General features: G+C 40.5%; 1 protein-coding gene across 3 annotated transcripts in view; it reads left to right on the forward strand.

The window, feature by feature from the left end:
- NUP205 (nucleoporin 205) overlaps positions 1 to 24,757 on the forward strand; it is an 85,783-nt gene that overhangs the window by 39,576 nt on the left and 21,450 nt on the right. For all 3 annotated transcript variants that reach the window (XM_051848965.2, XM_051848966.2, XM_051848967.2), the window contains exons 18-31: positions 455 to 644; positions 1,308 to 1,428; positions 3,058 to 3,139; positions 3,416 to 3,580; positions 3,887 to 4,011; positions 11,683 to 11,797; positions 14,529 to 14,678; positions 15,180 to 15,251; positions 16,342 to 16,499; positions 16,932 to 17,012; positions 17,721 to 17,912; positions 19,383 to 19,647; positions 19,751 to 19,849; positions 23,727 to 23,875. In XM_051848965.2, coding sequence (XP_051704925.2) covers positions 455 to 644; positions 1,308 to 1,428; positions 3,058 to 3,139; positions 3,416 to 3,580; positions 3,887 to 4,011; positions 11,683 to 11,797; positions 14,529 to 14,678; positions 15,180 to 15,251; positions 16,342 to 16,499; positions 16,932 to 17,012; positions 17,721 to 17,912; positions 19,383 to 19,647; positions 19,751 to 19,849; positions 23,727 to 23,875 — 1,964 coding nt within the window. The remainder of the gene's footprint in view (positions 1 to 454; positions 645 to 1,307; positions 1,429 to 3,057; positions 3,140 to 3,415; positions 3,581 to 3,886; positions 4,012 to 11,682; positions 11,798 to 14,528; positions 14,679 to 15,179; positions 15,252 to 16,341; positions 16,500 to 16,931; positions 17,013 to 17,720; positions 17,913 to 19,382; positions 19,648 to 19,750; positions 19,850 to 23,726; positions 23,876 to 24,757) is intronic.

The raw sequence follows: 24,757 nt of genomic DNA on the forward strand, positions 1-24,757 counted from the left end.
GGTGGCCCTTATTTTATGTTTCCTGCTACTTTATTTTCCATAATGGATCTGTCTTTCTCTATGTCAAAGTTTCTCAGCATTGACATCATATACAGTTTGGGCTGAATAATTCTTTATTGTGGATGCTGTCCACCAGATCCTTGTAGGACTTCCCCAGTTAGGACAATTGCAAGTTTCTGCAGATACTGTCAGACAGCATCTGAGTTCATATCAACGTGGTCTGAGAACCACTGCTCAAAATCAGCAGGCAAAAGATGAAGGAGAAGCCATTCCATAAACATACTCTGTTGCAAACAAACCCATTATTTGCGTAGGTGAAGTTTGTCAACTTGGAGCTGAAAGGTTGAAATGACGAGGCTCTTTTGACTCCAGAACTTTGTCTTTTGTTTTCCTAAGGATTGCTGAGTGGTTGTGAGACTCATTTAGAACTTTCTAACTTCATTTTTGTTTGTAGGGAAGAAACACCTGGAGAAAGCTGTACAGCATTGCCTTGCGCTTCTCAATCTTACTCTACAAAAAGAAAATCTCTTTATGGATCTTCTAAGAGAAAGTCAGCTGTCTCTGATAGTCTCTCCTTTAGAACAGCTGCTACAAGGAATTAATCCCAGAACTAAGAAGGCAGATAATGTAGTAAACATTGCCAGGTACATTACATGTGTTGGTAGAAATATAGAGATGCTACCTTTGATTTCTACATCTGGCTGTATGTCTGTGAAGTATCACTTTTTTTCTTTTTGCCTCATTTTAATTTTGCCTTCTATAGCTCATCTGATATTAGTTACTCTAAACCTTGCAATTTTTCCTTTTCTTCTAAATTATTCTGTATTCTAAAAATTTGTAAGTCTAAAATGACATGCTGTTGTTTATCTCCTATAGGGCTGGATAGGGAGCAAACATCTCCCTCTCATGGTTTGGTGTTCCATGGTTTGCAGAAATAACACCCTAGTCTCTTTTTAGCTTTACAGGGAAAACACTCTATTTGTATCTATGTGCTAATTCGCCCTTTTTATAAAGATACTGGTCATTACTATATTAGGGCCATAATGACCTTGTTTTAACTTGACTGACTACATATGCACAAACTGTTTCTAAGTAATGTGAAGGTGATTGTAGATTAGGGGGCCAGTGTAATGAGTTTTAGGGGAACCTAATCCAGCCTATAACTGGCTAGAAGGGGACACTCTCCTCTCATTAACTCAGAGGTGCTCTATGATACAAAAGGTCTTGACATTACATTTTCTTTGTTAAGAATAGTTCAGAAGCAGAGTTCTGTCACATTGTTCCTCAAATGTTTTCTTATTCTAAAGGTACCTGTACCATGGCAATACTAATCCGGAATTAGCTTTTGAAAGTGCCAAAATCCTCTGCTGTATTTCCTGCAACTCCAACATTCAGATAAAACTGGTTGGAGATTTCACACATGACCAGGTAACTGATTTTGTTTTTATTGTTGGTGCATTCTGAGTATACATGAAAGTCACAGAGGTTGTGGAAGAATTATATTCTTATTTGTAGAACAATTCAAAGTATGTTTATCTGGGGATGGGTGAAAACCTCCCCATGTACTTGACTGTGATTGGACTTTGATCACAATGATACATACTACATGTATGGGACTATATGACATGTACAGTAGTATGTGATTGTATAGTTTAATAAGACAGCTGCTGCGCTAAGCACATTAAAATGATTAGGTTTGTAGCTACAATTTCTGTTGCTTTTCTGCTCCCAGTCTGCCAGGTACCTCATTCTAAGTGAGCTGCTGCAATGCTGAAGGTGTTCACTGTTGAGTTTTCGATCTCGATAGTGTTTCAGTGGGCTACATCTGTGTCACCTGTCTTGTTAAGAACGCTGTAGAGTTTTTAAGTGTTCCTCTTTTTATTCAGCTTAAAATAATTCTGTTTCTCTGCATTGTGTAGCTACAAGTGGGAAATTGCTTTTTTTTTTTCTTTGTAGATTTTTTTTATTTATCTCTGTTGAAAATGCTTTAGCTGGTTGGATTTTTATTGTGTACTCCTTTGCAGTGTGTAGAAAGAAGGATCCTTCTGCCATTTAGGTGGGACAGATCTTCACTCACCCTGCAAGACCGTTAGCATCCCTGGGTCCTCTGCCACTGTCAGTGATAGTGACCTCTAATTGTGACAACTCAAAATGACTCCACATCTTTCTCAGTGTCCCTCAGATGGAAAACCACTATTTATAATAAACATATGTGTCTATCTGTGGCTTTTGGATAAGGTTCACGAAACAATGTGATAATCAGCGATGTTGAAGACTTTTGGTTTGATGACATTCATTTTGATGATTGATTTCTAAATAACAAATTAGCCAAGAAATATGAAACTGATGATAAGAAATACATTTCTAAAGAGAGAAGATGAGACTTTTTTATATTTTAGTTAAAATCTCATTAAGTTGAATATATAATGAAGAGGTCATGAAACAACAATTTAATTTTTTTTTTTTTTAATTAATTTGATTCTTTGGGAAGGAGGATTAGGGAATTTTTAAAACCAGTACATTTTGGGTCTGGGACTGTGGCATGGTAGGTTGGGTCTCCACCTGTGGCATCCTCATTCCATATGGGCAGTGGTTCAAGTCCCGGCTGCTCCAGCTCCCTGTTGATGCCCTGAGAGGGCAGTGGAGGATGACCCAAGTGCTTGGGCCCCTGCACCCATCTGGGAGACCCGGAGGAGGCTCCTGGCTTCTGGCTTCAGATCAGCTCAGCCATCTGGGGAATGAATCAGCAGATAGAAGACCTCTCTGTCTTTCCCTCTCTCTGTAGCTCTGCCTCTCAAGTAAATAAATAAATCTTAAAAAACAAACAAACAAAAAAACAATGCATTTTAAAACTCTTTGAGAGACTTAATTTATGGCAATTTAAGGAACTGAGTTTTCATTTTATAACATAAGCAAAACCTAAGTCATTGGGACAGATTTGCTCTTTTTCTTTACTGACAAATGTTTATATATATATATACAAATTGTGTTTATAATAATTTCTCTAAAATTTAAATACATCATATGATTTGTTTTTCTATCTTTGTATGACTTCAGAGTGTGAGTCAGAAGCTGATGGCTGGATTTGTGGAATGTTTGGACAGTGAAGATACAGAAGATTTTGTACGTCTGGAAGAAGGTGTGCCTGAAATTAACATGCATGTTTTTTGCTTTGAGTTTTTACTTAAAATAAAGAAAAAAACCTTGAAATTGTTTAGTGTTGATAGAAAAGAAATTGCGAATTTGCTAGAAAAAGTGTAAGGCTTTTAGGATTCCTCTTTCATAAATCTGAAGCCAATGTTATGGCTGTTTGGGTAAACTGAAGCTAAACAAAACAAGGAGATTTAAAATACTTTTTATATTTTTTAGTTTGACTTATGTTAAATTTGTATTGTTTTGTAATTTCCACATTAAGGATCAGAACTTGAAAAGAAGTTAGCTGGAATCCGTCATGAAACTCGAATCCACATCTTGAATCTTCTCATCACCTCTCTGGAACGCAACCCACCCAATCTTGCTCTTTACCTGTTGGGCTTCGAACTGAAGAAACCTGTCAGTACCACAAACCTACAAGATCCAGGTATAGCTGTAAGATACATAAGCATTTATTAATTTATTTATTTACTTTGTACTGAAGTGTTCATTTATTGAATTCTGGGCTAATGGGATAATTCATTGACAAAATAAATAATGTATGAAAGATAATGTGGTCATTAGGACTTAGGCCAACAGTGACCAAATGGAGCCTTAGGGATTTGGCATTTGTCAATTTTCTCTAGCAGTATTTCAAAGAGTGTTACCATAGAAAATGTGTTTAGAAAATACAACTTAGTTTTAAGGCAGAAATTCCGAAAGAGAAGCTGAATTTCCTTTTGATTTCATGTAGGAGTCCTGGGCTGCCCTCGAACCTGCCTCCACGCCATCTTAAACATCTTGGAGAAAGGAGCAGAGGGGAGAACCGGCCCGGTGGCCGTTCGAGAGTCTCCTCAGCTGGCGGAGCTGTGTTACCAGGTATGCAGAAGAAACCTGACCAGATGCTTGAGGACACCACAGACTGAGTTGCAATGAGCTTCATGTGACTAGCCTGTCTTTCATGGGTAAAATCCAGATCCCAAGTTACGGAAGGTCTAAAGGTCTCCTATGTTGTTAACTTGAAAAAATGAAAGAAATTACATTTTTGTGACACATTTTGATCAGATAGTGTAGAAATTTTTAATAGTTTTGTTTTTTTAAGTTTTATTATTATTATTATTATTATTATTATTTTTTGACAGGCAGAGTGGACAATGAGAGAGACAGAGAGAAAGGTCTTCCTTTTTCCATTGGTTCACCCTTCAATGGCCGCTGCTGCCAGCACTCCTGATCTAAAGCCAGGAGCCAGGTGCTTCTCCTGGTCTCCCATGCGGGTGCAGGGCCCAAGAACCTGGGCCATCCTCCACTGCACTCCATCCTCCACTGCGCTCCCGGGCCACAGCAGAGAGCTGGCCTGGAAGAGGGGCAACCGGGACAGAATCCGGCGCCCCGACCGGGACTAGAAATCCGGTGTGCCGGCGCCCCAAGGCGGAGGATTAGCCTAGTGAGCCGCAGCACCGGCCTAAGTTTTATTATTTTTTTAAGCTTTATTTAATTGTAAGGTAGAGTTAGAGAAAGATCGATTTTCCATCTCTGATTCACTTTCCAAATGGACACGAGTCAGGGCCAGGCCAGGCTGAAGTCCTGAGCTGGGAACTCCACCTGGGGTGGCAGGGACTCGAGCCCTTGGACCATCTTCAGCTGTTTTCCCAGGCTCAGTGGCCTGGAGCAGTATTAGAAATGGAGCAGCCAGAACTCGTACCAGTGCTTATGTGGGTTGTGGAGGGTGGCCAATGTCCTGGGGTTCCTTGGGTCCCTGTACCCGCATGAGAGACCCAAAAGAAGCTCCTGGCTCCTGACTTTGGCATGGCCTAGCTCCAGTTGTTGCGGGAATGAACCAGCAGATGGAAGGTCTGTTTCTCCCTTTCTGTAACTCTGTCTTTAAATAAATGAAAATCTTTGAAAAAACAAAACAAAAAGCTCTTTTTGGTGGCAGGAGCCATGTATTTGGTTCCCTTCTTGCCCTATTAACAGGCTGAGTGACCTTGGACATGCCAGGAAAACTTTGTGAAGTGGGCTTTTTAAGAACCGCATCAAGGTTAGCTGTTCGGTGCTATGATTAAGACACAGGTAGGGGCACCCACATCCCTTTACTGGAGCACTCTGCCTCTGGTCCAGCTTCCTGCTAATGTATGCCCTGGGAGGCAGTAGGTCATGGCCGAGGTGCTTGGGTCAGGACACCCACGAGGGAAACCTGGATTGAGGTCTGGGCTCTTAGCTTCAACCTGGCCCAGACTTGGCTTTTGAGGGCATTTAGAGTGAACCAGCAGATAGAAGATCTCTTTCTCTGCCTTTCAAATAAAATGAAAAGAACTAGTTAAGTTTTTGAAAATGAACCAATTAAATTATGATGTCCTACAACTATGTAAGATGGTACAAAATCAGATTAATGGAAAATTTAAGCTCTGAGAACTTTAGTTTTACTTACTTGTGTTTTTCTTTTTTTATTCATTGTACAAGTGTAAGTGTTTGGGAATTAGGGTTTTATAAGAAGTGATTGTTTTCTCAATTTAAGTGGCATCTTGATCCACATTTTTTCATAAAAATGTCATTACCCTCTTAGTGGCATAGAGATTTTTGTTATTTGCATATTTTTCTTTTTGTAATTTTTCACTGTTTCCATTGTTCTCTGGCTGTCCAAAAATCCTTTCATTGTCAGTTCTTCAGCTAGGTCTTTGTGTGAATCAAAATGAATTCCTCCATATGAGGGAACAAAGTTGATCTACATTTCAGTTCAGTGTTACAGAATTTGATATGTACGTGGAAGCAACTTACAAGCTTGGTATTGTAGGCTAAGGATTGATGAAGTAAGTGAAGCCAGATTTTGGTCAAAAAGAAGGATGAGGGGCCGGTGCTGTGGTGCAGCAGGTAAAGCCGCTGCCTGCAGTGCCAGCTTCCCATATGGGCGCCAGTTCTAGTCCTGGTTGCTCCTCTTCCAGTCCAGCTCTCTGCTATGGCCCAGGAGTGTAGTGAAGGATGGCCCAAGTGCTTGGGCCCTACACCTGCATGGGAGTCCAGGAGAAGCACCTGGCTCCTGGCTTCGGATCAGCGTAGCTCCAGCTGTGGCGGCCATTTGTGGGGTGAACCAATGGAAGGAAGACCTTGCTCTCTGTTTCTTTCTCTCACTGTCTAACTCTATCTGTCAAAAAAGAGTAGTGGGATTGTGTTTATTACTAAATTGCAGATTCCAACCCAACAGGTCTCAGAGGGGCTCTGACATCCTGTACTAATAAACTCCTAGGAGCCAATGCTGACAGTGGTGTTCCTGGGACAGTCTGAGTAGCAAGGTCTCAGAGCATTATGTACCCAGCACCCATACGAGATGCTGTGCTGCAGGCGGAGGATTAACCAAGTGAGCCACGGCGCTGGCCCCCTATTGCTCTTGAAATATACTTTTTTTCACCTATATGCTATAATTTATCTGCTTCAGGAAAAAATTGAACCTCTAGAAAGAATTTAGTTTTAGTACATCTGATTTGTAGCAAAGGGAAATAATTTGGACTTTATTGAAACCTTTATCATCCTGCAATACAAGGACTTCTGGGTCAAGATGAGACTAAGGCCTGTATCTTTGCCTTTTCTTTTTAGGAATGAAGATTTTTCTACCTGGTCTTGGGAAATAGGTTGGATATAGGACCCACCTTAGTAAAATGGCTTATGGTGCTTTTTTAAAAAAAAGGATTTATTTATTTGAAAGGCAGAGTTACAGAGAGGCAGAGGCAGAAAGAGAGAGAAGTCTTCCATCCACTGGTTCACTCCCCAGATGGCTGCAACAGTCAGAACTGGGCCGATCTGCAGCCAGGAGCCAGGAGCTTCTTTCAGGTTTCCTACACAGGTGCAGGGGCCCAAGGACTTGGGCCATCTTCCGCTGCTTTCTCAGGCCATAGCAGAGAAATGGATTGGAAGTGGAGCAGCTGGAACTCCAGCTGGCACTGCAGGCAGTGGCTTTACCTGCTGTGCCATGGTGCTGGCCCCTTAAGGTGCTTTTTTCTTTTTTTCAAGATTTATTTATTTATTTGAAAGTCAGAGTTACACAGAAAGCGAGAGAGTTCTTCCATCCACTGGTTCACTCTCCAGTTGGCTGCAATGGCTGGATTTGTGCCGATCTGGAGCCAGGAGCCTGGAGATTCTCCCAGATCTCACACTTGTGTGCAGGGGCCCTAGGACTTGGTCCATCCTCACTGCTTTCGCAGGCCACAGTAGAGAGCTTTCAAATGGATATTAAATAATAATACACACACACACACACACACACACACATATATGATGCACCAGCATCCCATATGGGCGCTGGTTCGAGACCCAGCTGCCTCCACCTCTGATCCAGATCTATGCTATGTCCTGAGAAAGCAGTGGAAGCTGTTTATGTCCTAGAGCAGCTGGGACTGGAACTGGCACCCATATGGGATGCGGCACTGTAGGCAGTGGACTTAGTTGCTGCGCCACAGTGCCAGCCCCGTAGTCCTTTCTGAACTCAAATTTCATGTCCTGCCTTTCTAACAGTATTACTTTGCCAATGTCTTTGGACATGTTTGCGTGTTTTCTTAACTTGCCCTCTGAGATATGTAACTCCCTTTTGTTTTGAGAAGTTCAGTGTTATGATATTACTTGTTTATAGAACATAAAATCCATGTAAAGCTGTTTTAAAGAAAAGCATACATCTGCAACAGAACCTGTTTACTGTGTTCCTTTTTTTGTCTTTTTCCTGTGTATAGATATTACTTGTTTGTTTTATTAAGTAGACAATTTTGTGTCCCCCCCCCAACATGTTATGTTGCTACAGTGTAAATTACATATAGATTATTTAGTCTTTTTATTCTACTTGATGAACATCTTTAGCTACCTTCTATTGTTTTGTTTTTCTTATGGACGTGTTTTCAGACATGGATTTACAGTCATTTCTCAGTGTTTACAATAGATATATATATTTTTTAAAGATTTATTTATTTATTCGAAAGTCAGATTTACAGAAAGAGAGGAGATCCAGAGGGAGAGAGAGAGGTTCCGTCCAGTGGTTCACCCCCCAGTTGGCCACAATGGCTGGAGCTGCATCGATTTGAAGCCAGAAGCCAGGAGTTTCTTCCGGGTCTCCCAGGCAGGTGCAAGGGCTCAAGGACTTGGGCTATCTTCCACTGCTTTCTCAGGCCATAGCAGAGAGCTGGATTGGAAGTGGAGGCAGCCGGGTCTCAAACCAGCGCCCTATGGGATGCCGCTTCTTCAGGCCAGTGCGTTAACCTGCTGCGCCAGCCCCTTTTATAAAATTGCTAGAACACTGAATTTGTAAATTCTGAATCATTGTCCTTAAGAAAATATATATAAGATTAGGTTTCTGTAAGCCTCCGGTTCCCCACATTTTCATTAAGCACTGAATCCATGATTTTTGTTTTCTGTGTGCTTCTATTTAAAAATGCCTTATTTAATATGTATTGCTGATTCATTAGCATTGAACTTGGTGCCAGGAGAAGTACAACTCATGCCTGAATGAGGTTTATCTAACACGTGCATTTCATTTCACTGAAAATTGCATCGCAGACTTTTTGTGATTATGAATACTAAACAGTACTTCAGAACTGTGTTCGGGGGCTATTTTAAATAGTGAAATTTCTAACATAGACCACAAAAATGCAAAAATGTGCCACTAACTAGATCGTGAAAAGGAAGCACCCTTGTTTTCCTTTTGAGAGCTGGAACAAAAAGGCAGAGCATTGCTGTGTGTGAATCCAAGTTGAGTGACTGAAATTTCACTGCTGTGTCCGTGAATGACGTGCAGAAGCATTGCAAATGTTGATTTCGGGGTGGCAAATAAATCTTAGCATGTAGGTTAATTCACAGATACAAAGTTTGTAAATAACAGGGATTGACTGTTGAAACAAAGGACAGGAATAGTTTTATGATTTTTAACTTTAACTCACAAATAATTGTACTGTTTACCAGGCATAAATCATGCCAATAATAATACTAGATGCACCTAAAGTGCATTTAATAAATACTTATAAAGTGAATCACTCATGAATGAAAATTTAACTGCCTTTTTGTCAAATACTGAGATTTGCTTTGTATAATTCAAAATTTTTCTGTGGGGTGGGCATTGGCAGTTTTTAGGTCATCACTTGGGTCACTGGCATCCGTTTTGGGATGTCCCAGTTTGAGTGCTGGCTCAGTTTGTGATCCAGCTTCCTACGAATGTGCACTCTGGGAGGCGCAAGTAATGACTTAAGTACTTAGGTCTCTGCCACCCATGTGGAATGCCTGGCTTGAGTTCCAGGCTCCTGATTTTGTCCTGGCCCAGCACAGCTGTAGCAGACATTTGGGGAAAGAGCTAGCAGATGGAAGATCTCTTTTTCTCTGTGTTTGCTTTTCAAATAGATATTAAAAAACAAAATAGAAACTTGAATGATTTATAAGATATGACCTCAGCCTTGCTAATTACCTGAATTTTTATTTTGAGGAACAGAAGCCAGATGTTTTATTTGTTCATTTTTCAAATTTGAAGTATCCTTTTTTCTTTTCTTTTTTTTTAAGATTTATTTATTTGAAAGGCAGAGTTACAGAGTGAGAGGGAGAGAGAGAATCTTTCATCCCACTGGTTTACTCCCCAAATGGCCGTCACGGCAAGAGGTAGGCCAGGCTGAAGCCAGGAGCCAGGAGCTTTTTCCAGGTCTCCCGTGTGGGACATCTGCTGCTGCTTTCCCATGCTCACTAGTAGGGAGCTGGATCGAAAATGGAGCAGCCAGGACTCGAACTGGAGTCCATGTGGCATGCTATCGCTGTAGCTGGTGGCTTTACATATTACACCACAGCACTGGCCCCTGAGGTATTCTTTAATGGCATTCCTTGACCTGAGATCCTTTTCAGTTGCCACTATTTAACAACCTACCAATTTATAGTGTTTTCCCTTTCTATCAGTTTTTCACAGGGTACTCATTGCCCACGCTTCTTGTTAACAACTTTAATTAGGTTGATTGGGTATTTAGTACAGAGGATGTCCCCCAACTTGACATACATACACACATACACTTGTCATAACCCGGTGCAAGCACAAAAAGACGGACTTGCCTTTGCCTGAGACTTCGAAGCGTCTCAGATTCCATGTGGTAGGCCATCATGGATGACAGTTTTCTGCATTTCTTGTTAAGTAATCTTAATGTCCATGACACCTTCAGCAACCGTTCTTTCGCTATGGTGGTGGATATGAATGAAACCAATTTTGTGTTTGTGTGTGTGTGTGTGCATGTGAACTTATTTATTTGAAAGAAAGAGAACAAGAGAGATCTTCCCTCCTCTGGTTCCCTCCCCAAATGCTCTTAAGAGGTGGGGCTGGACCGTGCTGAAGCCAAGAGTCTGGAACTCAGCGTGGTCTCCCAAGTGGGTGGCAGGGACCCAAGAATCTGAACCATCACGTGTTGCCTCTCAGCGTGCACATTAGCAGAAAGCTGGAATTCAAAGTGGAGTCAGGACACAAACCTGGGCACTCTGATGCGGCGGCTGCGTGGCCAGAGTGGCTCTTTACTGCCGTGCCAGTGCCTGTCTCCCTGTGAAGCTGAACCTTGAATGCCCCTGAGCCTCTGTGCCATTCAGCAGCATCAAAATTAACTTTATGGCTGGCAAACGATGGATATTTGACTTTGGGCTCTGTTTCCTCTCGTATAAAATATTTTTATTCTTTTATTCATTTGAATATATTTTTTAAAAGATTATTTATTTATTTGAAAATCAGAGTTACACACAGAGAGAAGGAGAGGCATAGAGAAAAGTCTTCCATCCTCTGGTTCATTCCCCAGTTGGCCACAATGGCCGGAGCTGTGCCAATCCGAAGCCAGAAGCCAGGAGCTACTTCCAAGTCACCTACATAGGTGCAGGGGCCCAAGGACTTGGGCCATATTCCACTGCTATCCCAGGCCACAGCAGGCAGGAGTTGAACCGACACCCATATGGGATGCCAGTACTGCAGGCAGCAGCTTTACCTACTATGCCACAGCGCCAGAACCCCCGTTTGATCTTTATAATCAAAACATAAGAGGGGTGTATCAGTTTTTCTCTTAATATTTGATATAAAAGCTTTTTGCCCCAAATCTACTGTTTGTTAAATTTCTGTTCAGAGTTTATATTTTCATAGTATAGTTGAATTTATAGATCTTCTTTGTAAGTTCTACAGTTGCTTCAATTCCAGTAAAGTTATTGTCTACCTGAGGTTGAGATGAAATGACTAATTCTCAAAGTTTACTTTGAAGGAATTTGTTATTAATAGCAGCTAAATACTAAAACATTACTTACTTAACTTTATGTGACCATGTTAATAAATACGTTACTGGTGATTTCAAGGTAGGTCCTACAGTAGTGTCCTTAACACACAGTTCTCTTTTCCATGTGTTTACTGAGCCAGGATGCCAAGAACTGCTTGTCACTCTGAGCTGATGGTTTAGTGAATATGTTCATCCATCCTCCTTGAGTTGTTGATGGGTTTAGTTCTTCACATAGTAAATCTAGGTTTATATCTTAAAATGTGTAGCACAACGATGACTCAGGGTTTCTCTCCTTTCTGTTCTTCAGGTGATGTACCAGCTATGTGCCTGCTCTGATACATCTGGCCCAACTATGAGATACTTGAGAACCAGCCAGGATTTCTTGTTTTCTCAACTGCAACATTTGCCTTTTTCTAACAAAGGTAGGAAGCCATTATTTTCCCTTTCTATAATATATATTTGGTTTTTTGTTTTTAAGATTTATTTATTTATTTAAAAGGCAGAGCTATAGAGAGGCAGAGGCAGAGGCAGAGGCAGAGGTAGAGAGAGAGAGAGAGAGAGAGGTCTTTCATCCACTGGTTCACTCTCCAGATGGCTACAACGGCCGGAGCTGAGCTGATCTGAAGCCAGGAACCAGCAGCTTTTCCGGGTTTTCCACACAGGTGCAGGAGCCCAAGAACTTGGGCCATCTTCCACTGCTTTCCCAGGCCATAGCAAAGAGCTGGATCGGAAGTGGAACAGCCAGGACTCGAACCGGCTCCCTTATGCGATGCCGGCACTGCAGGGGGTGGCTTTTACCCACTGCACCAGAGCGCCAGCCCCACTATAATATATTTGTAAGTCCACAATGAATGATTTAATTTCTATAGTGTTTGCTACAGAGCAGTTACAGTATTTGTGGAAGTCTGGTTTCATGTTGTTACTTTCCTTATTTTATTTGGTATTTTACAACTGAAAAATTTTTTGCTTAGTATATTTTTTAGCGATGTATTTATTTGTTTGGAACTCTTAGCACAGAAGGGGAGAGAGAGAAAAAGAAAGAGATCCATCTGCCATCTCCTGATTCACTCCCCAGTTGGCCTCAAGGGCCATGCCTGGGCCAGGCTGAAGCCAGGAGCTTCATGCAGGTCTCCCATGTGGTTGGCAGGGGCCCAAGCACTTGGACCATCCTCTGCTGCTTTTCCTAGGCCGTTAACAAGAAGCTGGATTGGAAGTGGAGCAGCCCAGACTTCAACTGGTGCCTAGATGGAATGCCATCTTAAACCCACTGTGACACAGTGCCAGCCCCCTCTTTTGGTGTCTTAATTAAACATATTTATGGGGTACAGTGTGATAGTTCAGTATATGTATTCAGTATGTGAAGATCAAATCAATTTAGTTAGCATTTACATTTTAAACTTTTTTTTCAAAAAGCTTTTGATTAGCACTTAATAATTATACTTATTTTGGGATACATTACAATGTTACCATAAATGTATGCAGTGTGTACTAATCAAATCAGAGTAGTTAATGTTTCCTTCTCTTTGTCATTAATTTATGTTTAGTCTTTGAGCTCTTATTACTTTGGTTTGCTTCTGTAGTTTATACTAGGAAGTCTGATATTTTAGTTGTTAATATGAAATTATTTAAATATAGTGTATCATGAATGAAATTTGATTCTTTTACTAACAAATAAAATTTAAATGATAATGATATGATGGAAGTTTAGATATTTTTGAGTGAAAGCTATTTTATAGAAATTCCTAATTTACTTTTGTTTCTTATGTGTTTATTGAAATGAATTCAGCTGTTGAAATGAAAAGTTGAAAACTAATTATGATAGAAATCATATATAACTTAGTTTAGTGATTTGACTGACAGTTCCAGGTTAAGTTTTATCAGGATACAACTTTATTTTTTTTATTGACCTCTCACAATTTTTAAGAATTAAACAGTGGTGGTCTGTTGAGTTTTTTAAAGGTTTATTTTGAATCATTTCTGTTTTAGGAAATTACAGCTCACACATTTCACAAGTAAATTTCCATGAGTAGCAAATTGTCAACTTCTAAATTATTTTATTTGTTAAAATTTATTTTTATATATTTATTTTTTGAAAGGGCCTGGAACTCGCCTTCCCTGTATTTATTTATTTTTTATTTATTTGAAAGGCAGAGGAGGCAGAGAGGGATCTAGAGAGGTTTCACATCCGCTGGTTTTCTCCCCAAATGGCTGCAATGGGTGGAGCTGTGCCGATCCAAACCAAGTACCAGGAGCTGCTTCTGGGTCTCCCTAATAGGTGCAGGGGCCCAAGGACTTGGGCCATCTTCCACTGCTTTCCCAGGCCACAGCAGAGAGCTGAATCAGAAGTGGAGCAGCCAGGACTCGAACTGGCGACCATATGGGCAGCTGCTTTACCTGCTATGCCATGGTGCAGGCCCCTCAAACTTGCTTTTTAGAGTAGTGATGTATGACCTTGGAGTGTTATCTAATGGCAAAGAGTTTTCCATTTCATTTTCATAATGATTTTTAGTTTTGAGATTTTGTTTATGTAAAAAACTTTTAGAAACCCTCATTTTATATCTAATCCCAAAGAATAGCTAATATCAAATCTTTAATGATATGTGCTTTTCAAAAATTAACTTAGCTTTGCTAAAATTATGAATTTTATTATTATTAGTTATTCGAAGAATTTCATGTTTATACTGTTACAATTTAGGACTCAAGTAATATCAGAGTAATTCTCACCCTTAAATATATTTGAAACCAAATGTCCTTAATTATCTTGATGTCATAAAATTATGTAATTTAAGTTTATTTTAGTATGTTTCATAAAATCAAAATCATGAACTGTGGTAGTTTTTATACAAGTTACGTATTTGAAAATTACTTTTCTTCAGTTTGTAAAAGTATGAGAGACTCAGATGATCTTTTTGAAATTATCCTTGTAATGAAATCATGATTCTCTTTTGTTCTTTATTTGCTTTAGCTCATCATTTGAAGACATATACTAACTTGTTTCTTTTTCCCTTTCTAATTTCATGAGTGTTAATGTTGCTAAGTTTCATGAGCGATTGACTTTCTTACTTGGGAAAATATTTGATGAATTTTGGAATTCAAAGCTCCTTTGTTCTTGTGCTATTACTCTGATAAATGAAATTAATGTTTAAATTCCAGAATATGAAATATCTATGCTGAACCAAATGTCATGGCTTATGAAGACTGCCTCAATAGAACTAAGGGTAACTTCTCTCAATCGTCAACGGTCACATACCCAGAGGCTCCTGCATCTCCTATTGGATGACATGCCGGTGAAACCATACTCAGGTGGATATTGGCATTTGTTTCATTATGCTGTTGACTGGTCTTGTGAATGAATGCAAGCACAAATCTGAGTCTTGTGCTTAGGATGTGATGACAGAGCAAAACGGTTCTTCCCACATTTAAAAATAGGTTTCCATAGCACAAAAAATTTTAAAATCATCACATCATTGTCACTTTATTGTCTTAAGCGTCCACATTAAATAATACCATAGTCATTGTGTACAAAATATGCCGTGGCGTTTGTGCATTGAGCCAGCATGACCTAAACTGTATCAGTATTATACATGGAAATTAAACATAAGCTCTTTAATTAATCTCATTGGCATGATTGGATCTCACCACTTTTGTAAAGTGGATCTCTTGGGGAGAGAATTAGATGAATGTTGGTAGTTAACTATCAGTTTTAACTGTATTTGCAAGGGATTCTTGGATCTAGAAACAATGACGTAGAAATAAAGTAGAATGTTCTTCATTTTCTATCCATTATTATTGATGATCCAACAGATGGTGAAGGAGGAACAGAAGATGAAAATAGGTCTGTCTCTGGGTTCCTTCACTTTGACACTTCTACTAAAGGTAAGGCCCTTTGAATTGAGAATGAACTGATTTTATAGACATAAATTGCTTAAAACTTCATGGGATTATTGTTTCTGCAAATTCTGAACTGATATATAGAAAATTTGTGCACGGAGCTTGTGTGTGGTGTATCGGATCCTTTGGTGCTGGCATCCCATGTGGGCACTGGTTCAAATCCTGGCTGCCCACTTCCGATCTAGCTCCCTGTGAACGTGCCTGGGAAAGCAGCAGAAGGTGGCCCACGTGTTTGGGCCCCTTGCACATGTGGGAGACCTAGAGGAAGCCTCTGGCTCCTGACTTCGGATCCATCCAGCTCCGGCTGTTGTGGCCATCTGAGGAGTGAACCAATGGATGGAAGCACGCACGCTCGCTCTCTGTCTTCTCTCTCTCTCTGTCCCTCTCCCTCTCTCTGTAACTCTTCCTTTCAAATAAATAAATCAATCTTTTTTTTTGAAGAGAAGAAAAGTTGTACATGTATAAAGGATTATTTGTCACACATATCCTTCCTCCCTGCATTTTTTTTTAAAAAGATATATATTTAATTATTTGGAAGAGTTACAAAGAGAGGAAGAGGGAGGGAGGGAAGGATGGAGGGGCGAGAGAGAGAGAGAATTCTGCCATTGCTATCATTCCCCAAATGGCTACAACAACCAGGGCTGGCTAAATCCAGGAGTCAGAAACTTCATCTGGGTCTCCCATGTGGGTGCAGGGGCCCAAGCACATGGGCCATCCTCCATTGTTTTCCCAGGTGCTTTAGTAGGGAGCTCCATCAGAAGTGGAATAACCAGGAGTCTAACCTGCCCCCATATAGGATGCTAACACTGTAGGAGGTGGCTTAACCTGCTGCACCACAGCACCGGTTTCCTTTTTTTTTTTTTCCTTTTTCTTTTTAATTAATAGGACTATAGAATGGGAAAGAAAATATTTTTGTAAGCGGATATGGCAGATATAAAATCAAATTTAGATTTCAACACTGTCTTCTTCAGCCATTGCTCTTTGTGAACATAGCATTGTGTTTAAGAGTGAACCAAGTATGTTGAATTGCTCTTCTCAGTGTCCCAAGTAAAATTGAATTACTTATTATTTCTAGTACGTCGAAAAATTCTAAGTATCCTTGACTCCATTGACTTCAGTCAGGAGATTCCTGAGCCGTTGCAGTTGGATTTTTTTGATCGAACCCAGATTGAACAAGTTATTGCTAACTGTGAACACAAGAATTTACGAGGACAGACAGTCTGCAATGTGAAGGTAGGATTGCTTTAAAGGATCTGTAGTATCAAGTGAACCATCCGAAAAAAATATAAACTAAGCAGGATTTTTTGGTTTTTGTTTTGTTTTAATTTCTGTTAGAGATGTTAGTTACTAGCTTATTGGAGAGTTTGTCAAACAGCTGGGAAATCATATGCAGACCACATTTAAAGGTGAATGATAATTGGCCTTACCAGAAGGTGGACACTATCCAGGCCACTTGGGTTAACTTATCTGCCACAGAGGCTCTGTGGTCCCACTCTCTGGAATGTGAGAGACACCTAGTATTTTTGTCTCAAAATTAGTGCCATTGTTGGATTACATATGAAATCTCTTAAACTTTCCCTTCAGCAGAGTTGATAATAATTGCTAGATGTTCTTGTTCCAGTGAGTCACATGGGCTTGTTTCTCTTTTTTTTCTTAATTATATAGCTTCTTCATAGGGTTCTTGTAGCTGAAGTAAATGCTCTTCAGGGCATGGCAGCCATAGGACAGAGGCCTCTACTGATGGAGGTAAGTGATTACATATTGATTATATCTTAGTTTTAAAGTTTTAACTGTTGAATAGACAAAATCTTAAATTGACTTATAGTTCATTAGTTAGTAAACTACTTAAAAGACTGAACTTTATTCTTTCCCTTTTGATTTTATTTTTATAAACAGAACTGAAGTTAATGTCTAATATGCTGAAGTAACATTTCTGCTATTTATTAGGGATTTGCAGCCTGATTGTATTGATAGTAGACTTCACTTGTCCTTGTCAGTGTGGGAAGGGAGGGCTGCCTGTTCACACAGTGAGGAATTTGGGTAAGCGTTCAGGTGGGAAGAACCGTATACATGAACACATAGCTGACCAGATCAAAGGAAGAGGCAAAGAAATAAAATGTGTGTCAAGGAAGCTTGCTATTGAACTTAGGGTTTAGACAGTTCTAGTGCTCTGGAGAAGGTATAAGTAGACAGCTGCAAAGAGAAAGGAGATAGGGTTACAAAGCTTATTTCCACTTCTGTCCCCTGCCTTTCCTGTGCACACACACACCCCTATTGTTCTTCATAGCCCTGGCTCACAGAATAGCATGGAAAAGTATCTGCTGCCTGACATGCATATAGTAGTTTCCAAATAAATGGTTTCTTAGTAACTGGCAGTGTTGAAAATAGGAACCTGTTCATAACAAATGTTATTTGCTATGTATTAACCTTGTGATTCAATCTCTGTGGCTTTAGGAAATCAGCACTATTCTTCAGTATGTGGTAGGAAGAAACAAATTGCTGCAGTGTCTTCATGCAAAGCGCCATGCCCTGGAGTCTTGGAGGCAACTGGTGGAAATTATACTGACAGCTTGTCCCCAGGACCTCATTCAGGCAGAGGACAGACAACTGATTATTCGTGACATTTTACAAGACGTGCATGATAAGGTGACACTTCCCAAATTGCCTTATACTGCTGAACAAATACAGATACCATTTAAGCAAAAAGATTGTGGCACCCTAAATTTTTTCTGTTTTAGGTTAGGGGTAGAATAGGGCTGTATAATACCAATGTTAAAACTTTCCTTGAACAAAGAGATTAATTCTGCCCAATAGTGGCTCTCAACCAGACTGTGTATCAGAATTGTCTAGGGAGTCTTGTAAAAATACACAGAGCAGCTCCCACCCCAGACCTGTTAAGTGGGACTTTTTGCAAGGAGACCATTTACGTGATCTCTAAATAAATACATACACCTCACTGAGGAATTCTGATAGGCAGCCCTTCTGGTTGAGAACACTGGTCACCCATCATCACTCACTAGTCCCTTATCTGCCGTTTTCTGTCCATCGTTTGATTATCTGCAGTCAAGAAGAGGAAGAAGGGTGAGTACAGTACAGTAAGATTTTTAGAGAGTCCACATTCATGGAACTTTTGCTATAGTGTATTGGTAAAGCTATTTTATTAGTTACTGACCTCTTGCTATGCCTAATTTATCAAACTTTATCAGAAGAATGTATGTACAGAAAAAAAACATGGTATATATAGGATTTGAGGCTTTGGGCATCACCTGGGAGTCTTGGAACATATCCCCCAAGGATGGGAGTAGACACTATATTTAAATTTGTCCGTATATATTAGCTTTTTTTTCTTTTTCACAATTCTTTTTTGTTGTTTGTGAAGATTCACATATTTGTGTGAAAGGCAGAGTTACAGATAAAGAGGGAGAAGCAGAAGGACCTTGCATCCACTGGTTCATTTTCAAATGGCCACAGTGGCAAAGGCTGGGCCAGTGTCTCTCATGTGGGTACTGGGGCCCAAGGACTTGGGCCGTCTGCTGCTGCTTTCTGAGGTGCATTAGCAGGCAGCAGGATTGGAAGTAGAGTAGCCAGGGCTTGAACTGGCACCCATATGGGATGTGGACATCACATGCAGCAACTTAACCTGCTGTGCCACAACCCTGGCCTTTTTTTTTTTTTTTGACAGGCAGAGTGGACAGTGAGAGAGAGAGACAGAGAGAGAGGTCTTCCTTTGCCGTTGGTTCACCCTCCAATGGCCGCCGCGGCCGGCGCGCCGCGCTGATCCGATGGCAGGAGCCAGGAGCCAGGTGCTTTTCCTGGTCTCCCATGGGGTGCAGGGCCCAAGCACCTGGGCCATCCTCCACTGCACTCCCTGGCCACAGCAGAGAGCTGGCCTGGAAGAGGGGCAACCGGGACAGAATCCGGCGCCCCGACCGGGACTAGAACCCGGGGTGCCGGCGCCGCTAGGCGGAGGATTAGCCTAGTGAGCCGCGGCGCCGGCCAACCCTGGCCTCTTAATTCTTACATTGTTACAGTGTTGAAAAGCTAAATGTATATAAAACTTTTTGATGATCCTAGCTAAAACAATGATCCTCACTCTCGCTTTCCTTTGGCTTTAAGATACTGGATGACGAGGCAGCGCAGGAGTTAATGCCAGTGGTTGCTGGTGCTGTCTTCACCCTGACTGCTCACCTAAGCCAAGCCGTCCGCACGGAACAGAAGCAGACGTTAGTCTCGGGAGCCGGAGAGGCCCATTATGCTTTTATGCTTGACGATTTTTCCTCACCATCTTCAGCAGAGAGCCCACCAGTGGGTTTTGCTTCTATTGGAGATTCTTCGCTTCACATCATATTGAAGAAACTATTAGACTTCATTTTGAAGACAGGTTTTTTTCAGCTGAATGCTCTATACATTACAACTTGGTATTTGTTTTGACTTCCATTGTAAAAAAGTGTTCACTTGACTCCATCCGTGTCTCCTCTCCCTAGGTGGTGGATTCCAGCGAGTGCGGACTCATCTGTATGGCTCTCTGCTGTATTACTTACAGATTGCCCAGAGACCAGATGAACCAGACACCTTAGAAGCAGGTAGAATAAGATTAATTCTTCATCTTGTTTTTTAGAGATGATTGCTTTAAAAAAAAAAAAGGTCACATCTTCTGACTAAGCACATCTGTAATAAATGAGCTGATACAATCATTAAAGTGTGTTCTCTGACCTGGAGGAAGAATGTGTGGTTTTTAAGGGTTATGATGACAGTGCATTGCTACTGTTAAAAAGAAAAAAAAATTCTAAAATAATACTGTAAGCTTTATATACTTTTGTAACTCCCTCACTTGCCTCCAATCCTACTGAACAATATGTTGTCCATAAACTGTACTGTATTTTCTTCCCTTTGTACTAAACTGTAGTACATATGTAATATATTATTCCATATAGAATAATACATATGGAATAATACATCCATTTCAAATGGATATAACTTTTTTTTTTTTTAGATTTATTTATTTACTTGAAAGTCAGAGTTACACAGAGAGAGAAGGACAGGCAGAGAGAGAGAGAGAGAGAGAGGTCTTCCATCCACTGGTTCACTCCTCAGATGGCCACAATGGCTGGAGCTGCACCGATCCAAAGCCAGGAGCCAGGAACTTCTTCAGGTCTCCTACGTGGGAGCAAGGGCCCAAGGACTTGGGCCATATTCTACTGCTTTCCCAGACCATAGCAGAGATGTGGATTGGAAGTGGAGCAGTCGGGACGAGAACCAGCACCCATATGGGATGCCAGCACTTTAGGCGGCGGCTTTACCTGCTATGCCACAGCGCCAGTCCTAGATGTAACATTTAACCATTTTCCTTATTCATGAGCACTTAAATTTTGTCTAATTTTTTCCTGTCATGAAAGTGCTGTGTCAGGTAATTCTTTCATATGCCTGCATTTCTCAGGAAGGATGCTTTAAGATCGAATTTCCATATCAAATAGAGTTTGCTCATTTTTATTTGAACAGGTTATATCAGATGGCCTTCTAAATAGGCACTACCAGTTTAAATTCTTTAACAGTATACAAAAATCTTTGTATACTGGTAGGAGATTTTCTTTGAACAAATTACAAAGCTTAGAATTTCTTGGTCAAAAGATAGACATATTTTAAACAGTATTGATAAATGCTGGTCTCTAAAATGTAATTAGCATCTCTAATGGAAAAAAATAATCTAGGGGCCGGCGCTGTATCATAGCATGTAAAGCCGCCATCTGCAGTACCGGCATCCCATATAGGTGCCAGTTTGAGACCCAGCAGCTCCACTTCCGATCCACATCTCTGCTATGGCCTGGGAAAGTAGTAGAAGATGGCCCAACACCTTGGGCCCCTGCACCCACTTGGGAGACCTGGAAGAAGCTCCTGGCCCTGGCTTTGGATCGGCGCAGCTCCAGCCATTGCGGCCATCTGGGGAGTGAACAAGCAGATGGAAGACCTCTCTCTCTCTGCCTCTCTCTGCCTCTCCTCTCTCTGTGTAACTGACTTTCAAGTAAAATAAATAAAATTTTAAAAATAAAAAAAAAGCAATCAACCTACTTCTGAATTTAAAAAAAAAAAAAAAAAGGAATAATCTGGAATCTTTGGTTCCCGGAGAGGAAAACTGTTTTTAACTCTTCAGCAGACTGTTGAATATTACTCTATGCAGAGTTACTCTGCTGTTCCTTAAGAACATGCTGGAATCACCTTCTGGTAGTAGATGTCTTTGTACCCTTCTCATTTATGAGTGTTTGTCATTTTGTACAGATTCTTAACCACTATATATGTAAGGAATAGTGTATTTCATATTATCCTTGTAGTGGTTATATATAATGCCATGTAGTACCTTAGGAAGAACAGCCAAATGATAAATTTATAGAAAATGTAGTACCCATTTAAATGATGCATAACAATATTTTCAGTGTCGAGAAAAAAAACAGAATAATTCAGAAAGACGTTTTAAACAAACATGAACTTTTTTATTTTTAAGGATTTTTTTTTTATTTTATTAGAGTTACACAGAGAGAGAAGGTAGAGAGAGAGAGAGAGGGAGAGAGAGAGAGAGGTCTTCTATCCACTGGTTGACTCTCCAGTTGGTCGTAATGGCCGGAGCTGAGCCAGTCCAAAGCCAGGAGCCTCCTCTGGGTCTCCCATGTGGGTGCAGGATCCCACAGTCTTAAGGCCATCTTCCACTGTTTTCCCAGGCCATGGCAGAGAGCTGGATTGGAAGTGGAGCAGCCGGGACTTGAACTGGTGCCCATATGGGATGCCTGCACTATAATAAGCAGCACTTTACCCGCTACACCACAGTGCCAGCTCCACAGGAGCCTTTTCTGAGAAGATAATGGTGTGGGCTTTTGCACAGTGGTTAGATGCTGCTTGCAATGTCTGTGTCCCATAGTTCAGTGTGTCTTTAGTCTTGGCTTTAAGTAGTTGAATCCCTACGACCACAAGTGAGACCTGGATTGAGTTATGGGCTCCTGGCTGCAGTCTGTCCCAGCCCTGGTTGCTGTGGGCATTTCGGGACTGAGCCAGCGAATTGAAGATCTCTGCCTTTCAACTAAAATCAAAAAAATAAATTTTAGAGATAGAAAGAGTTATAGTAGAACTTCCCCATTCCAAACATCGTCCATGTTCTTCTCATTTTTTGGGGAAATTTATTTATTTATTTGAAAGGCAGAATTACAGATAGACAGAGACAGAGAGAAAGGTCTTCCATCCGCTGATTCACTCCAAATGGCCACAGCAGCCACAGCTGGGCTGATCTGAAGCAAGGAGCCAGGAACCTCTTCTGGATCTGCATCACAGAGTAAGGATCCAAGGACTTGGATCATCTTCTCCTGCTTTCCTGGGCTGTGGTCGAGAGCTGGATGGGAAGTGGAGCCCCCAGGACTTGAGTCTGTACCATGATGGCACTGCAGGTGGTGCTTTATCGACTATGCCACAGTACCAGCCCTTCTTTTTTCTTTTTCTTTTTTTTTTTTTTACATTCATTTAGTTGAGTTGGCATAATCACTGCTTAACCACTATGTGAAGCTATTAAAAACACGCTGTTTATGAGAAGTTAGCAAGATGGCAATTTGAAAACTTACATGTAGGTACAATGCCTGCAACACCAGCATCCCATATGAGTGCTGGTTAAGTCTTGGCTGCTCCACTTCCAACACTGCACCCTGTTAATGTGCTTGGGAAAGCAGCAGAAGGTGGCCCAAGTGCTTGGGCACCTGCATCCATATGGGAGACCAGAGGAAGCTACTGGCTCCTGGCTTCAGCCTGGCTCAGCTGCATCTGTTGCAGCCATTTGGAGAATGACCCAAGGGATGGAAGCTCTCTCTTTCTCCCTCTCTCTCTTTCTCTCTATAAAAATTAATCTTTAAAAAAAAAAAAAAACAAAGAAGTTCTATGTAGTAGTTAGGGAAGGAAGTCATGAGGTTGGTTTAAAATATGGGTTATTGCTTTATTTAATGTATTTAGAAACTTTTATAAGAGGTTTACATGAATCATAAAATGTGTTATCATGCCATTAATTATCATTGTATATTTAAATTACCTTTATAATGTGTGTGTTTTTTATTTTTAATAAGTATTTTGACCAAAATGATCAGGATTCTGATGGATAATTTTATCCATATTTTACTTGATTTCTCCTGGCTAAATTCTCAAGATCTCAATAAAATCACATTGGTCAGCAGGATAATTAGAGCATACTGTTTCTCTTAGAGTCTCATAATTCATTTTGATTTCTTTAAGAATGTCTTTTCCTGATACTGTTATTTTAATGTCCATTCATGAAATACGTACATTATGTTCTTTAAAAGGTCATGTGGCTTGACTCATTGGTTAGTGAGCCTTTGTGTACATTCAGTAATGCAAGGGTTTTTTTTGTTGCATATGAGGCATAATTGCTCACTTACTCATTTTTATTAGAGTATGCTTTCTATTTTAACTCCTTAGCTAAAAAAACAATGTGGGAAAGGCTGACGGCCCCTGAAGATGTGTTTAGTAAATTACAGCGAGAAAATGTAGCTATCATTGAGAGCTATGGTGCTGCCCTCATGGAGGTAGTCTGTCGAGATGCTTGTGATGGTCATGAGATCGGAAGGGTAAAGTACTTCTTGTTTGCTATTGTAACTGAGTATGTATTTTGACTTACTAAGCTACAAACTGAATCAGCTTTTGAAATGTATTACACATTGAGCACTTACTTTGTGTAACAGAGAATTTGCTTATTTGATAGGGACTTCTGTTTTGTTTATTCATATTTTTTTAAAGATTTTATTTATTTATTTGAGAAGTTAGAGTTACAGAGAAAGAGAGACAGAGAGACAGAGAGAAAGGTATTCCATCCACTGGTTCACCCCCCATACAACCAAAATGGCTACAGCTGAGCTGATCTGAAGCCAGGAGCTTCTTCTGGGTCTCCCACGCAGATGCAGGGGCCCAAGCACTTGGACCATCTTCCACAGCTTTCCCAGGCTATAACAGAGAGCTGGACTGGAAGAAGAGCAGCTGAGACTAGAACCAGCGCCCATATGGGATCCCCGTGCCACAAGCAGAGGCCTAGCCCTCTACACCACAGTGCCATCCCCTCTTCATATGTTTTGTTTAATTCTGTTTAGAATGTTAATTCAGAGCTTCCTCTCAGAATCATCTCTTTTGCTAATTTTGAGGTTGGCTGGGGTAATAACAGATTAAAACAGAAGAGATACTGCCTAAAAATGATTTATCCAGAATGCTGGATAAATTGCCTTTACACTGAGTTTATCTTTCTCTGCCTAAATCTTTGTGAGTGGGAACTTGCATTTATAGTTCTTTACAATATTGTGACATCCTAGAGATAACACTGAGAAGATAATTTTCTCCCAGTGGAAAATTATGTAGCAGTAAATCATGTTTTTGAAAACCACGGAAATATGGTTTTTAGAAAGAGGATATACATGTAGTAATATCTCAGTTATGTTTGAAAAATCCTTAAATTATTTTTA

This window comes from Oryctolagus cuniculus, chromosome 3 (genome assembly GCF_964237555.1).
Source record: "Oryctolagus cuniculus chromosome 3, mOryCun1.1, whole genome shotgun sequence".
NCBI classification, from domain to species: domain Eukaryota; kingdom Metazoa; phylum Chordata; class Mammalia; order Lagomorpha; family Leporidae; genus Oryctolagus; species Oryctolagus cuniculus.